The sequence below is a fragment of the Prinia subflava genome, chromosome 1 (genome assembly GCF_021018805.1).
Source record: "Prinia subflava isolate CZ2003 ecotype Zambia chromosome 1, Cam_Psub_1.2, whole genome shotgun sequence".
Lineage (NCBI taxonomy): Eukaryota > Metazoa > Chordata > Aves > Passeriformes > Cisticolidae > Prinia > Prinia subflava.
In genome coordinates, this window is record NC_086247.1 from 17675782 (window position 1) to 17691719 (window position 15938).

Here is a 15938-nt window from a genome sequence, read left to right on the forward strand (position 1 = left end):
CCTCTCAGCTTTTGCTGTTTCAGTACTGTTTCTTTATCTAATCTTCCTTTTGCAGTTATTTTCCAGGAAAAAACCCACACAGTATCAAAATGGTAAACAGATTTGTAAGAAAAGTAAACTTAATTGGTTCAACAATTTTTTTTCACTGTGGTTCAGGATTGATTAGTCTGAGTATACTTTATTGTTTGTGTTAATTTCTCTTCTACTTTCCACAAACAAGCATTTTAGTAATAATTCAACAAGAATTCTTTAGGCATGACTTATAAATTCCTAATTATTTTTTCCTAAAAAATTATATACTATGTGTGTTATAGAAAATGAATCTATGTGAACTTAACGTGCTGTAGACCTCAAATACAAATGTTCCTGCTTTTATTTGAGAAGTAAATTTTAGGGTTTTTTTTATTCTGAAATAAAAATGCGAAAGAATGAAGAGAGTGCAAAAATGGAATTCAGAACTCCCTAAAACAGTCAGGTTTTTCTTTGCATGTTGTTTAGTTTTCATACTATGGCTGGGCTGAGTCATGTATTCACTTACCCACACTGGTCTGGTTATCTCAGAGATATTCACACTTTAATGAACTCAAGAAGAAATATGTGCACCACCAGGTGATCCACTCAACAGCTCATAGCTGTTTATCTAGAACAAAGGCTACCCTTTGAGTTGTGGTAAGGTTGGGTTTTTTGCAGTTTCCAGAAGATTAACTGTGAAGGACAGTAATTCTCAAAAAGAAAATTAGAGGGACTAATATTTTTATACAGATCATACTATTACTGTGATTAAAATGTGTGAGGTTGTTGGTTTTTAGGTATTGCTGAAAAACAACTCAGCTGAATAACTTGATTTTTTTATTACTCATTCAAGTGAACATTATTGCTTGAATGTCAGGCTTCTACTTTATTGAGAAAGAGTAATTCCATATTTCAATGTAGTAAGTTGCACTCAGGTCTTAATGTTCGTACTGCAGCACCACTGTAAATCTATTGATTAAAAGTCAGAAACTTGCTCCAAATATCTTCTGTAAAAGTATGCTGTTCCTAATACCAGTGTAACTGCTTTAGAAACTGATTCAGAGTTCACTAAATAGTTGCTGCTATGGTGTAGTGATCAGTAACTTAGACGGTTTTCTGTCAGGAACACAGCTGTCACTGCTGGAGAATCTGTAAGTGTATCTAAAAAGTGAGTATAATAAAACTGACTTCAGTTTTATCATTATATCTATGTGTTTGTCCAACACAGTATTTAAATGGAAATACTATGTTGTCTTATTTTTCGTTTACTTTAGTTAGTTGTTCCTAATAGTTTAGTGATCACACTTGAGTTCTCGTTGTTGTTGTTGGGGTTTTTTTACATGTTACAAAAATCTTACATCTTCTGAGATATGACTTCAGATAGACACTAGAGGTAGTGAATTGGTGTAGTATTTCTGAGGTCTATAAAATATTTTTTTTTGTCCCAGATGTTATACAGAGGTAGGGCACACTTAAATAGCCCTAAGAACTACTACTTATGTTTGAAATAAACCTCTGTACTAAAATTCTGTCAGTCTTTGAATAGATTGCTTTACAAGTTATTTCCTGCCATATTTGAAATATTTTAATATTTTAATATTTCAAATATGGCAGAGACTGCTTTAGGGTAAACTACACTTATATTGAAAACCCCCAGGTTTGTGTTTAGGCTATTAGAAATCACATACTTGGTCTGTTTTTCTTTGGAATATTTTTTGTTAATATAGTCTATTTTATAATTTGAATGCTAATGGTTTTGGTGATTTTCATTATTAATTCAGTTTGAAGAGAAGTGCTCTTATCTGGATTTAGAGCTTTTTGACTAATCTGACAAATGGATGGAGTGTTTTCATGTGCTACTCCTTGTCTTCTCTTTGCACTTTAGTTTGGAAATCTCTCTGATTAAGAAAAATGAGGGGTGCCGGTGGCCAGAGCTAATCATTGGTGACACAAGAGGGGAATTCATTATGGACCCTTCCCAATGTGCTGAAATAGCTGAAAGCCTGATGCATCTTACCTCTGAAGTAATGGTAAAGAGTCAAGGATCAAACACTTAAAATTCTTGTGATTTTCCATGTTGCCTTTTCTTGATACCCTAACTTGCAGTGCATTTACCCAGCTCATCAGTTCAATTACTATTCATTTTTAGTTGCAACTGTAATAAACTAATGGCACTAGAGTTGTGAATGTACTTTGAACAGTAAAACCATCTTCAAGGGGGACTGAATTTAACTAACAGGATGGTGTCTGTGCACCAAACAGAAGCCTGATTTAACGTTGAAAATAAACTTTGTTCTCACCAGTTAGGAACACAGTGTACCAGTTTGTTTTAAGCAATTAATTAAATGATTTTGAAAGATGTCTGTTTCTTGTTTAACAGCGGGTTAGCAAAACTTTCATACTGTCTTCCTAGGGATACTGTACTTGACTTACAGACTGTGAGCGTAAATTACATGTTTAAAAGGAAAGTTTAGGAAACCTAAACATGACTCATGAACTTTCTGGCATTTTTGTTATACAGGAAGTCTACTTAAAGTAAAATGTAATTTTTAGCTGCTATTTGCTTGATACTTGGTTTAACTAGAAAATGGCATCTCATCTGAAACTTGTGAAGTATGTCTCCCTGTGGCTTTTGATGTATTTGGATTTGGATTATAACTTTGTTTTTAATAAGGCTGAAAAGTGTTATTAAAATCAATTCTATTTAGTACTCCAGATTGATTTCTCTCCTTTCTCTCTCAGTATTTATGAGCAAGATACTGTAGTAAATTTTTGACCATAGATTTATTTGGAACTTCAAATTTCTTTTCTTTTCTACCTCATAATGAACTTAAAATGATGATTTTTAATAGTAATTTTTCATTAATTCTAAATAGATTTTAATAAATTAAAATTATTATTAGCAAAACTAAAATGTGTCATCTATTTTGAGCTGCTTATAAAATGAATGAATCCATTTTTTTGATAACATTACTGATGGCAAGCTGAAACACGCTTACACTGATGTACATTTGCTAAATGTGCATATGTTTTCAGGATTGTATACTTTTGCTACTTGAAAAAGGAAATTTATTGTCCATGTTTTAGTGGCTTATGTACCTTTCCTCAAACTGAACTTGATTTTATTGTACCTACCACTTCTGCTGTCCTCCACAGCAGAAATCGTTCTATTAATTTTGAGTAAGTACATAATAGCTTAATCTTTCAGTATGTATGGATATGCAAATAATTCTTCATGTTCAGTTGTTCTTTGGGGGGATTTTTGTGTTCTAAAAAGGATTCATATATTATTTTTTCAATAGCTTCCATTTTCAGTGTAGTTCATTCTTTTTTTCAGAATCCAAACCCTGAAAAGGAAAAGCCACCTTGTAATGCTCAAGAGTTAGAAGAATGTGATGCTTTTCTTGAAGACGGCGCAAGTTTGTGCAGGTTTGATGGTGATACCTTGAAAGTCACTCATATAGTAAGTACTGCAATTTATTACAGAAATATTTAAAACATTTTTTTGTTTGGAATTTGACCTCTGTTATTAGTACAAAAATCTGTAGACTGTTGAAATCACAAAAATTCCTCCCATAATACCAAATCACAGTAGCAACAGAAATTGTCAATCCATATGTGTCCTTCAATGTCATTTTAATATCAAAACAAAGCTCCTTTTGTTCTGATTAAAAAATACATATACTTTCACAAGTAAGCTGTTTGAAAAAATGAAGTTATATCAGAGTAATTATAAGAAAAGGGTCTTTTTCAGTGGCATAAAATTCTTCAGATTACTTAGTTTGCGTTTTTCTCAGTAGTTGTTCAGACAGCCTGGTCCAGGCTGGACCAGACCTTTTTTACTAAGAAGCTGGAGCATAGATCACTTTATAATATTTCTTTGTCAATCACACTGAAAATAACAGTCTGGGGGCAAAATGCTTGAATAGCTTGATCTAGGTCGTAAACAACCCTGAATAACAGTAGGCTAGGATTTGATCTGGTCTGTTGCCTAGAGCTGGAAACAACTAAATTATATTAAAACATTACAGATTAACTTGTCATGGGATTGTTTGGGGTTTTTTTTTTAAAACTGGATGAAAGCAAACACTATATTGTGATTGTAGCGTGGTTTGGGTTGCCTAGTATGTTGTGCAACCTCTGTCCTGGAGATTTTCAACACCAGAGTGGATGAATTTCTGAATAACTCAGCCTAAAGTACTGCTTCTCACACTGAAGGGTAAGAAATGCCCCAGAGACATTTCACAGATCAGAAGGAACATGAGCTCATGGGATCACAAAGGGCTGCTTTCTAGCAGGCAGCAAGACATTGTGGAGCGAGTTAAAATGGGTGGCATAAAAGTAATTCAAAGGTTAACGTGTTTAAAGCATTATGGTCAAAGAACAGTTATGGTGGGTAGGAAATCGTGATTTCAACCTCTTCTATGGGGACTTGGGGTTTTGGTCCTTGTTAGAATATGTAGAAATATGAGTATTTCAGTACATTTTTCAGCATACAGGAATATATTTTCACTTTGAGTTAGTTCTTCTTTCAAGTTGTTTGTAGTTTCTTGTTAGCAATTCTGGGGCCTTTTCCTTCAGAAATGGGCCTGGTACAGCTTTTTAACCACAACTCTTACAAACATTTTTATTGAAGAGTGTGCTAATCTGAAATTCAGTAATTACCTGATTGTGAGTAAATAAAAAATGTTGACATTCCGTAATTTTAGTATTCTAACTAAACCTTGTTTCAGTGGTTGCCAGCTTTTACCTGAGAGGGCCACTACTTCCTTCCATGTTAGCCCTGCAGAAAACCAGATGTGATCAGTTACAGAGAATCTTTTCCTAACATGAGAAGTTGTAGGTTAGGATCTATCCTAGAAAACCATTTCTACACAAAACACATTCCCATTTGCCTGTGTAGTGGACATAATATTTCTCTGAATATTACTCCAGCAAACTTCATTGCATCTCCTTGAAATGTGTTTCATATCAATGCACCTCTGAGGTATTGAGCTGTTGATCAACGGGATGCAGGATAATGTATTCAAACATTTTGTTAAGTAACAAACATAAAATGGTTGATCATCTAACTTTGGCGGTATATGTAACAGAATCTGCTATTTGTGCTTTGAATCAATGTTTTGTATTTGTTTTGTTTTCAGATTAATCTTGGAAGCAACCAGTATCTTTTCTCAGTAGTTGTGAATCCCAAAGAAATGCCATGCTTCTGCCTGAGGCATGACGTTGATGCTCTTCTCTGGCAGCCTCACTCTGACCAACCAGAGAATATGTGGGAACACATTGCAACTTTTAATGCTTTAGGTAAAAAATTAACTTCTGTGTCACACACCTCTAAGACTTTTCTATCTGAATACTTCTGATATGGCTTACATTGATAGTTCACTTCTTTAAATCTGAATTTAAAATTATTATAATTCTGTTGATAGCAGCATGAAAGCTTAATTTTAGAAATAAGAGAACATGGAAATGAAATATTTATGCCCTGGGAGGAAAACAAGCCTTTTCAGACCATGTGTAGGATGTAACCACAGAACTCCATAGTAAAAAACAGAGTTTCTTGGAAAAATGACCTTCAGTTAGAGACTGAAAAGCATGATCACCACCTTAACACTCAGACATCATCAGAGCAATAACTACAGTTAACTGATTATATGTCTACATGTGTGTAATCTTATGATAAATTGTTTTAATAAGTGACTTTTAGGTTTTTCCTGTCTTGTTGACCCATGTGATAACCATTGGTATGCATTTTTCAATGGAAGTGAAGCAAATAACCTTGCAGAAGGATGGTAGATCACTTTGCAAAGATTGTATCTTAATTCTCTTTACAGAAATGTGAAAGAAAATCATTCTGAAATGAATCTGTTTGATACTAGAGTCCTGTAATGAAAGTGGAAAAGAGAGGGTTTTTTTCTTTCTGAGTGAATATTAGCAGAAATTACAGTGTGTTAAAGAGTAACTCTTTTTTTTTTTTTAGTCAGTACTAAACAGAAGACAGGTTTTAAGTGTCTGTTCCAAGATTAGGTAGTCTCAGAAATCCTAATTTTTAAATGTAATTACACACTGGGAGATGAGGAGAGAGAAGAGATTTATTCTACTTAGACCACTAATATTAGGGCAAGATTTCCCATATGGACCATGTCTGTGACCTTGTGATCCTGCTGAGAAAATGAAAGACCTTGTGAGGCAGAAAGGAGCCAGATGTAGAAAGAGTATCTTGCTGTACATATGTGTCCAAAACACCAGTTAAGGTGAGGTACATGAGAATTGTATATTGGGATTAAACTGGTTAATGCATCCCTTCAGAAAGTACTGGCTTATGTAATGAGTGGTTTGGTGGTTTGGGGTTTGTTTTTTTTTTTGTTGATGTTGGGTTTTGTTGGTTGGTTGGTTGTTGTTGGTTTGGGGTTTTTTTGGTTACAAATTGTATATTATTTTTTAAGTTAAGCTTGGGTTTTTATCAGCTGGTAAAAGTTCTGCTGAAACACATATATTACTTATCCCTTCTACTTGTTTTTGGGCTACCCAGGTTATGTCCAAGCATCAAAGCAAGACAAGAAGTTCATGGCTTGTGCCCCAGATTACTCCTACGCTGCCCTTTGCGAGTGTTTGCGGCGAGTTTTCATCTATCGCCAGCCGACTCCTCTGGCCACGGTTCTGTACAACAGGAAGGAAGGAAGACAAGTGGGACAGGTTGCTAAGCAGCTGGTAGCAACCCTGGAAGCCAATGATCCTATCTTAGGCTTTCAAGCTACCAGTGAGAGATTATTTGTTCTCACAACAAAAACCTTGTTTTTAATAAAGGTGAACTCTGGAAATTAATTATTCAGTGTGCTCTGCTGCAGTTTTTGTTACGAATTCGTAATAGAGAATAGGTAGACAATCTGACAAGTTCACTACAATTTGCTGAAAATCAAAAAGTTTTACAGGAGAATCAAGTTTCTTCATTAGAATTTTTCTGTAAGAAAGTGAAAGTTTTTTGACTTTGCTGCCATGGAAGTAAGCTTTTTCAGAGCTATAGGAAAATGTCTTCTGCATTAACATCTTTGTCAGAGTAATTGTCAGATGCTGCTGTTGCATAGGTGAAGAGATTTATACATTGCTTTTTCCAAGTGACTTTATTTGCTATACTTCTGGTTTGTAGAATTCACTACTGTTTTTAAATGCCACTGTTTACCTATGAAAAAAGCAGTCAGATAAAGAGTTACAAGCATATGATGTGCAAAGTAGAATGTATCATAAAGAAAAAAAATCTCCATTTCAAATACTGTTCACCAAAAATCTGATTTGATATTTTGATATTCCGTAGTTCTTAGTGAAATGTGAGTGAAATGAATGTTTCTTATACAGGTAATTAAATGGAGAAATTTTCCTGTATGTGCACATTTTAAATTATTGGTTTAAGACTTACTTATACTTGCAGTAAAATCTGTTCACATTCTAGAATATGTTTTAGTAGCTTTTTCTAGAAGCAAAGCAAGGGTCAAAGTGCTGTTAGTTAAGGTCTTGTCATACTCTCAGTTGTGCCATTTTCATTTGACTTTATACTTCGTTTCAAGTGACTCATTTACAATGAGAAAATGTAACAGACAGAAAAAGCACCGGTATTGTAACCTGGGATGGGGGACTCAGAGGTGCTGCTTCTGCCACTGTAAATGCTGCATTGTCACTTAACTGTTCTGTCTGTGATGCCTAAGTCAAAACGTGGTATATTTGCAATGTAAGAGTACTCAGGCCAAACTGGTATGGTTAATTGAGTTGAATAGTTGTGTCTGAAGATTTCTGTTTCTTATTTTAAATTGGCATTGTCAGTACATTTAAACCAAAGAGTCAGTTGTGACAGCTCCATGCTGGGTTGGGCTTTTTTGTAGTTGGCTTGCAAATCCATAGCAAAGAATGCCTGATGTGTTATGTACTGACAGGAAAGCTGCTGTCATCCATGGTACCAAAGTACTGAGACACAAACACAGGCGGCCTTTTAGTTTGCATCTCCCTACCAGTTTTAATTCAGAACTCTGTAAGAATCTATTGAGAAAAGAATAAGTGTTTCTTTAGTTATGATTGTTTGGACTCTCCTGTAAATTCTCTAGATCTGTATCAGTGACCTGATTAAATAACAAGAGGGAGGCAGGCAGTTGTGGCTTGCAAAAACCCTCCAAATGCAGAAGCTTTTCAAGGAACCTGATTTTCCTTCTCCTCATAGCAGGATTGTTTGTATATCCAATATTGAAAAGCTTTTCTTTACTTTTACTTAACTAAGTTAAAACATATTGGATTTGAAAACCTGTTTTCATTCTGTTCTTTTAAAATTGTCTTGAAAAGGCTTTTTGGAAAGGCTCAATGAACGTATTACCATTGCATGATTGTTTTGCATCTAAATTTTATTTGTTGGCCAATAATGTCAAACAAGATGGTAGAATTCCTGCAGATGTCTTGTAGAAAAAATTACGTAGCTTGTTACTTTGCAGCATAAATTAAGTTATTTTAAATGTATATGAATATTACTTTAGTAACTTGAGGTTTAATCTTTGGGCACACAGAGTTAAGAATGTGATATTTGGGAAATGGAGGAATGAAAGAGTAACGGAATCATACTCAACATGCCTTCATCACTTCTGGTCTACTGCAAGCAGCTTCAATATAGATGAGACTTTCATCTGTTCTCTGTCAAATTCTTGCTGTGAGTTACATGTTTGGAAACATGCTCTGGTCTGCTCTTGCAACAGAGGAAACAGAGTCAAGGAAAATGGTTATCTCTTCACGGGTATTAAAATATGCAGTGACTAGAACTCACATTCCAAATGCGTGTCTCTTTCAAGGGAGTTCTTGTTTGCATCTGGAAATAACAACACAGGGAAAAGTTTCATCCCTTTTCCATGTTACTCATCTGTTTGTAATCATGGCTCCCAAGAATGATGTATAAAGTAATCTCTCTTCAATTTTGCTTCTATGAGAGTCAAGGATATCTCATTATTTAATTTATTTTTTACCTTGAGGAACCTGGACTGCTGTTGCACAGCAAGCTACTATGCACCTGAGGCAGGGCAATCCCAAGCACAAAAGCAGGCTGGGCAGAGAATGGATTGAGAGCAGCCCTGGAGAAAAGGACTTGGGGGTGCTGGTGGATGAGAGGATGGACATGGCCCAGCAATGTGCACTTGCAGCCCAGAAACCCAAACATGTCCTGGGCTGCTTCATGTGAAGCCTGGCCTGTGGGTCCAGAGAGGGGATTCTGCCCGTCTGCTCTGCTCTGGTGAGACCCCATCTGGAGAAATGCATCCAGCTCTGAGGATCCCAGTGTAACAGAGACATGGCCTGTTGGAGCAAGCCCAGAGGAGGGACACGAAGATCATCAGAGGGCTGCGGCACCTTGGCTGTGACAACAGGCTGAGAGAGGTGGGGTTGTTCAGCCTGGGAAAGAGAAATCTCTGGGAGACCTTAGAGCAGCCTCCTGGTACATAAAGGGGCCTGGAAGAGTGTTGGAGAGAGGTTTTGGACAAGGGCCTGCAGTGGTAGGACAAGGGATAATTGCTTTAAACTGAAAGAGAGTATGTTTGAGTTAGATACTGGAGGAAATTCTTTACTGTGTGAGTGGTGAGGCACTGAACAAAGTTGCCCAGAGAAGTTGTGGATGCCCTATTCCTCAAAGTTCAGCACCAGGCTGGATTGGGCTTTAAACAACCTGGCCAAGTGCAAGGTGTCCCTGCCCATTGCAGTGGGGTTGAAACTAAATGATCTTTAAGGTCCCTTTCCAACCATTCTGTAATAATTAAATGGCTGCGAGCCACCAGGAGACACTCCCTATCAACATTTCCATTTCTGTATTCAATTACTTGTGAGGCTTATTTGTTCAGCATTTCCTAAATAGGCTTATACAAGGTATAAAATGTGGGTATTTAGAAGAGATGGTTTTCTGACAACCATGTTTCAATTTTTCTGGGATTTTGTTTCTTGAAATCTTACTTTTTCAGACAGTTCTTCCTGAGAGGCCCCAATCACAATCTATTTACAGAATTTCTGAGAAAATATTTTACAGATTTACTTGGCTGTTACTGCATTATTTAATTTTAGTATTCTTTCTCAGTGCTTTCGTTGACTGCATGTTTGGAATGCATAGTGTATTCTTCTACAAGTTTAAAGAAATAGAAGAAATGTTAACATTTAAAAATTATTTTAAAGGATTTATATCAATTTCAAATGTGTAGCCTGCCTATGCTACTGAAATAAAATAAAAAAATAGGAATAAGAAATTCCTTAAAATAAAACTTGTGTTGAGGAATTTTCTGCTAGGGCAAAGTTCTAGCAGATGTCTGCACTACAACGCCAGGGCTGTTGCCAAGACATGCACTATTGCATGCATTGCAAGGACATTGCATGTCCTTGTTTTTCTCTCTGAAGTCCCCTGTACAGCCTTGCTAATGTTCCATTTCTCCCAACACACAAATTTACAGAGGCAGTTACTGGAGGGGGTTAAGTATTCAGGTGTATTCTTGTGTTAAAGTGCACACTGTGCCTCTGATCCTGTGTCTTCTTTATGTACAAAACCCAGTGAGCTGGACAAGCCCTTCTAGATGCAAGAGAGAGATCTGTCCTTCCTTCCTCTCCTCCTACCTCAACCTTTTTGCAGGAAAGTGAAGGGAAAGAGGAAGGATTTGGTCTGTATGTCTGTCCTTTGTTAATGCAACAACAGATCTTGTGAGAGTAACAAATAAAGTTAAAACTTATATTTTATTTCAGGTTTTTCTGCTTTGTTTCAATAAAGAGCCACTAGAACTTTTTAATTTCCTTGCCTTCTGTCAATTTATGTTTTCTATTCTCATTATACAGATTAGATGAACTTGAAGCCTGCAGTCAATCACATATTAGCCATGTAATAAAATTTTTTGTTTAAAATTTTGTGCTGTCAGTCCTATGTGCCTATATTTCTGGAAATCTGGTGGGATTAGTTTCCCCTCTTCCCTATGCAATACATGTTCATTTGTGCTATAGATAAAAATCAGCAAGTCTAAAGATAACTTGACATCTTTGACATAGATGAGCCAAGCATCAAGCAAGCCTTTTCATCAAGACTATTGCAGTAATTTCAAACTTAAAGTATAATGCCTTTTTCTCAGAGAAGGGTTTGCTGGAGTAATAGTTTTTCCTTTGTAGAAGGTTTAAGGTCCTTGTGAAAAACTTTCTTTACACAAGACCTTTGTCATGAAGTGGTAGCTGGATATCGATTAAAATAGATCTAATTAACAGTTTCAGATGCAGACCTGGAAAATACTTGTCATAGTTTCTACCAATCTAACGCTCTATGCAAAATATCCTTTATAAACCACTCCAGTGCATTTTTGCAATCTAATGTCAGTTGCAAGTAATTATTAAAAAAATCCCACAGGAAAGCAAATTTTTTAAAATTAGTCATCTTAGAATGTGACTTTCATTATACTGTGATGAATATATGCTTTATAATAGTGTGTTCCAAGAATACATTTCTTAATGTAGTAGTTATATTCTGATTGTGCAGGACTTGTGTATGTACCTTTGTATTTTCATCTGTATATGGACACACCTGTATGAATTCATACAGTCTTAAGGTACTGGGGAGGGTGGAGTGGCTTTTGGAGAGGAGAATCTTTTAACTTTACTGACAGCAAAGCTTGGATTCTTTATTAACGTGTTTAGGAGTCTGCCATACATGTGTTGTAATGTCATGATCACTGCTTCATGTGAAAACATCAGTCATGAATCCTGTGGTGCATAATTCTCTGTTGAGAATTAAACATGAGATATCTCAGTATTTCATTTTACCCAAACTTAAATAGCTTAGAGGCCAAGTATTGAGTAGATGCATCAAGTTGGCAGAAGTGATGCAGAAGTGATAAGCCTTTATTTTTATCAGAAGTGATGTTTAGAGGGAAAAGAAATAAGACCCAATGAATACTAATTCAGTTACTTTCAGAACTGAAATTGCAGCTGATTGGCCTTTAATGATTTTTCTCTTTGAAGTTACTCATTCTCTCTGTTGCACGTGTCCCCTCTAATATGTGTAGAGTACCTTATGGTAATTTAAGGTTGAGCAATTTATGGGAATTTTCTGAATAACTGAATTATGCTTGCATATGTGGTATCTAAATTATGGGCATGAGGTACAAGAGGGATACACCCACTCATAAAGAGACCAAGAACTCAGGCTCTTGATTTGATCAAGGGCTGGAGACCATCTGAGCAGAAATAAAAATGGGTGCTTTGAAGGCATTTTCATGAGTTGCAATTTCCGATTCTAAAGAGAGTAAAAATGTGGGAATTTGTGCAGAATTATTATAGACTCATAGAATGTCTTGGATTAGAAAGGACCTTAAGGATCATCTAGTTCCAACACTAGGGGCACCTTTCAGTAGACCAGGTTGCTCAGAGCTCTATCCAACCTGCCTTGAACAATTCCAGGGATGGAACATCCACAGCTTCTCTGGGCAATCTTTTCCAGTGCTTCACCATCCTCACAGTAGGGAATTTCTTCTTAATATCTAATCTAAACCAGCCTGTTTCAGCTTAATATCCTTTACCCCTTGTCCTAATCACTGCATCTCCTTGTCCAAAGTGCCTCTCCAGCTCTCTCAGAGGCTTCCTTTAGGTGCTGGAAGGTGCTCTGTGGTCTCCCTGGAGCCCTCTCTTCTCTGGGCTGGGCATTCACTGCCTGTCTTCACAGGAGAATAGGCTTGGTTAGGCAAGATAAAACATACACAGGCTCCCTTGTAAAATCTAGGGATATATGTAATACTCTATTCAAAGCAGCTGGATCAGAAAGAGAATTTGATTGTTACCAAGACTTTTTCTGTTGTCATTTTCTTTGCATGTGGCAGAGGTAAGGTATCAGTAAAACTGCCTGGATGCTGCTGTGATTGGAGTCACTCCTTTTGTCCTGTTTCTTACCTGGTGTAGCTCCAGGTGGTTGCTGCTGTCTGAAAAATTCAGTTAATAGTCCTATAATATATAATTAATAGTTACATTAATTATAGAAATAGCTATGATTAGGACTATAACAATAGATATAATTATAATTACATAATATACAGTTAATAGTTCTAAGCTATAAGAATTGGCTGCTGTTAGCAACACAGTCCTGAACCTCTTTGCATCCAGTGTGACATCTGATAAAATCTGCCTTTTCACATAAAACAAAAGAACAAAAAAGAAGCCAAAAAAAACCCCAAACAAAAATAACTAAACATTTATTTAATAAATCCCTAAAATTTTAGAGATTTATTAAATAAATATTATTGAGAATATTAACCATTAATATAAATATTAATAATATTAATCTTTTTAAAAATAAATACCTTAAAAGCTAAAATACCTAAAACTCTGCTTTGTTTTTTCACTATTTTTTTTCTGGGAAGTACACTAGTAATGTTTTTCTTCCTGCTCTTAGAAACATTTTCCTGTGCTATAAAGAAAGATGCAGTATCCTCAAAGTTTAAACCTCATGTCTTTTAATGCCGTGGGGGCAGCAGGATATCTGTCACTGATTCAGTTGCGTTTCAGGGACAAATTAAAGTGCAACTTGGTTAGAGTGCCAGCTGTTCCCTTAGGAAGTGGGGAAAAGTGAAGTCAGGTTATTTTAATAGGTTCACTCTGTTTGCATGGCTGCACTCTCTGAGGTCCATATAATTCAACGTATGGCAGGTTCAGGTGCCCAAATAGAGAGCTGTGAGCACGTTTCACTGTGTCACCCCATCTGATGTATCTACACAGTTTGGTGCTCTTACTCAGTTGCCTGCCATCTCAAATTATTCTCCATTGTCTGTTTTATTTGATAACAGAAATAAGTTAACTTGCTGACTGCAGTATCTGCTGTGGAAGGAAGAGCACACAGTAGATTCTTGACAATATATTTCTATATCTAATGACGATATATTTCTATATTTAATGTGACTTACACCATGAAAAATCAGTTACATGGTTTTGACTTCAAGTTGATTAATGTTTACAATTAATGATTTCCCACAACTCACATTTTCTGGTGGAATTATTCACAGATTGTAAGCAAACATGAGAACATTAATTCAGAACTGGAGAAAATTAGCACTTCTCATTTAGTTTTCAGTTGGTTATTCTGCCTTCCTTATATGAACTAAATTTCTTGAAACCTGTAAGAACTAGTTCACTTTGCAATCTTAAGTGATACTAAGAAAGTGGAGCTTTGCCTCCCAAGTACTGGCAGTTGTCAAAGTCCACAAGGCCAGAGAGGACTACGGAGAACTTCATGGTGCTTTGAAAGCATCCTGTTAAAAGCAACATACCAATGCAAAGGGAGTGCAGATGCTAAAATCCCACCACTTCTGGATACGTCCTGAGTTCAGCAGCCCTCATTGTTCCAAAGTAAGATTATAGCCTAGGAAAAAGCACCCTACAGAACCCAACCCCTCCTGCTTTACAGCTCTGCAGAGGTTCTGACTGTGTGAATTAAAACAATAATATATTTGTACCAGTGATGTCCAGCTGTGTCCATACCCACAGCACATTCCTCTGAAATGTGTGTGGTTGGATGTGGGATATAAAACATAAAAAAGTGGTCAGGCCAAAGCTCAATCTGTCCATCTCTCATTTCCCTTAAGCACCTGCTTTTGGGTGCACGATTCCTTGTGCTTTGTCATGAACAAACAGGCAGGCAGTGCTCTGCTGTCTGCAGCCCTGAGCCCTTCAGCTTCAGGCTGCTGGCTTTGTAGCCAGCTGTACCAAATGGCACAGCTCCAGCTTTCCTCATAACCTGCCAGGTTGTGCCCAGCTCTTGGTGTCTCTGCCTTTCAGAGGAAGCTGTCATGTGCTGGGAGTTACAACCACACCCCAGAGCCAGGGTTTGCCTTGTGTGGTTGTGGCTGTCGGGGTTTAACAGAGCAGGGAGCTGAACACCACACAGCCACTCCTTCATGCCAGTGGGATGGGGGAGAGAATTAGGGGAAAAGAAGTAAAATTTGTGGGGTAAGATTAAAATGAGTTAAAATATACAGAAACTGAAGAGAAAATAATAACAACAACAACAATAATGTGTTGTTTTGTTGTTGTACAGAACAAGTGATGCAAAATGCAATTGCTCCCCACTCACTGACCAGTGCCCAACCAGTTCCTGAGCAGTGGTGCTCTGCCAGATTTCCCCCTGGTTTACATGCTGACCATGACACTGTATGATATGAAATATTCTTTTGGCCATTTGGGGTCATCTGTCCCAGTTTTGTCCCCTCCCAGCTTTTTGTGCATCCCCAGCCTCCTTAGTGTCAGGGTAGGGTGAGAAGCTGAAAAGTTCTTAGTGTCTGCACTGGTCATCAGCAACTAAAACATCAGTGTGTTATTAAAATTATTCTCATCCTAAATCCAAACCACAGCACAAACTACTAGGAGGAAAACGAACCCTATTCCAGCCAAAACCAGGACAATGGCAAAACTGAGGCTTCACGGGCTTCTGGCAATGGGTCTGTGCATCCCAGGCAAACCCAGGCAATGGGTGTGTGTTTGAAAAGCCCAGAGGGAACCGCTGAATTGCCCACTGGGGGGTTGCTGGAGGATTTCCCCATCTATGTGCACAGGTAAACTCTAAACATGTTTCCAGGGGTGAGGAGTGAAGGCTAAAAGATGTTGGGAATGGGAGGAGTTGTAAGATGAGTTTAAAGGTGGCAAGATAGGTATGAGTAGGTCTAGTCCAAAGGGTTTCTGAGAGACACAGTGCAGTTTTTTGAGCCATGGCTAAGCTGTGTTTCTTTAATGTCCCTTTTGAGCCAGTTTTCACTTCCTCCTCTATTTTAATAGTGGAAACTTCCGTGCCTTTAGCTGTGGTGTGGGTTAGAGCTCCTGTGATTACAGCACAGAGCTCGGATTCAGGGAAATCCTTCAAAAGCCAGGACAAGGAAGCTACATTGTCTTTCAAGCTGTTTTAAATTTTT

General features: G+C 37.1%; 1 protein-coding gene across 1 annotated transcript in view; it reads left to right on the top strand.

Annotated features, from left to right (window-relative positions):
* NUDCD1 (NudC domain containing 1) overlaps positions 1–10794 on the top strand; it is a 38051-nt gene extending 27257 nt beyond the window's left edge. The window contains exons 7-10 of the mRNA XM_063424226.1: positions 1898–2042; positions 3350–3475; positions 5157–5316; positions 6545–10794. Of these exons, the coding sequence (XP_063280296.1) occupies positions 1898–2042; positions 3350–3475; positions 5157–5316; positions 6545–6837 (724 nt within the window). The 3' untranslated portion in view covers positions 6838–10794. The remainder of the gene's footprint in view (positions 1–1897; positions 2043–3349; positions 3476–5156; positions 5317–6544) is intronic.
* Positions 10795–15938: the final 5144 nt, after the last annotated feature.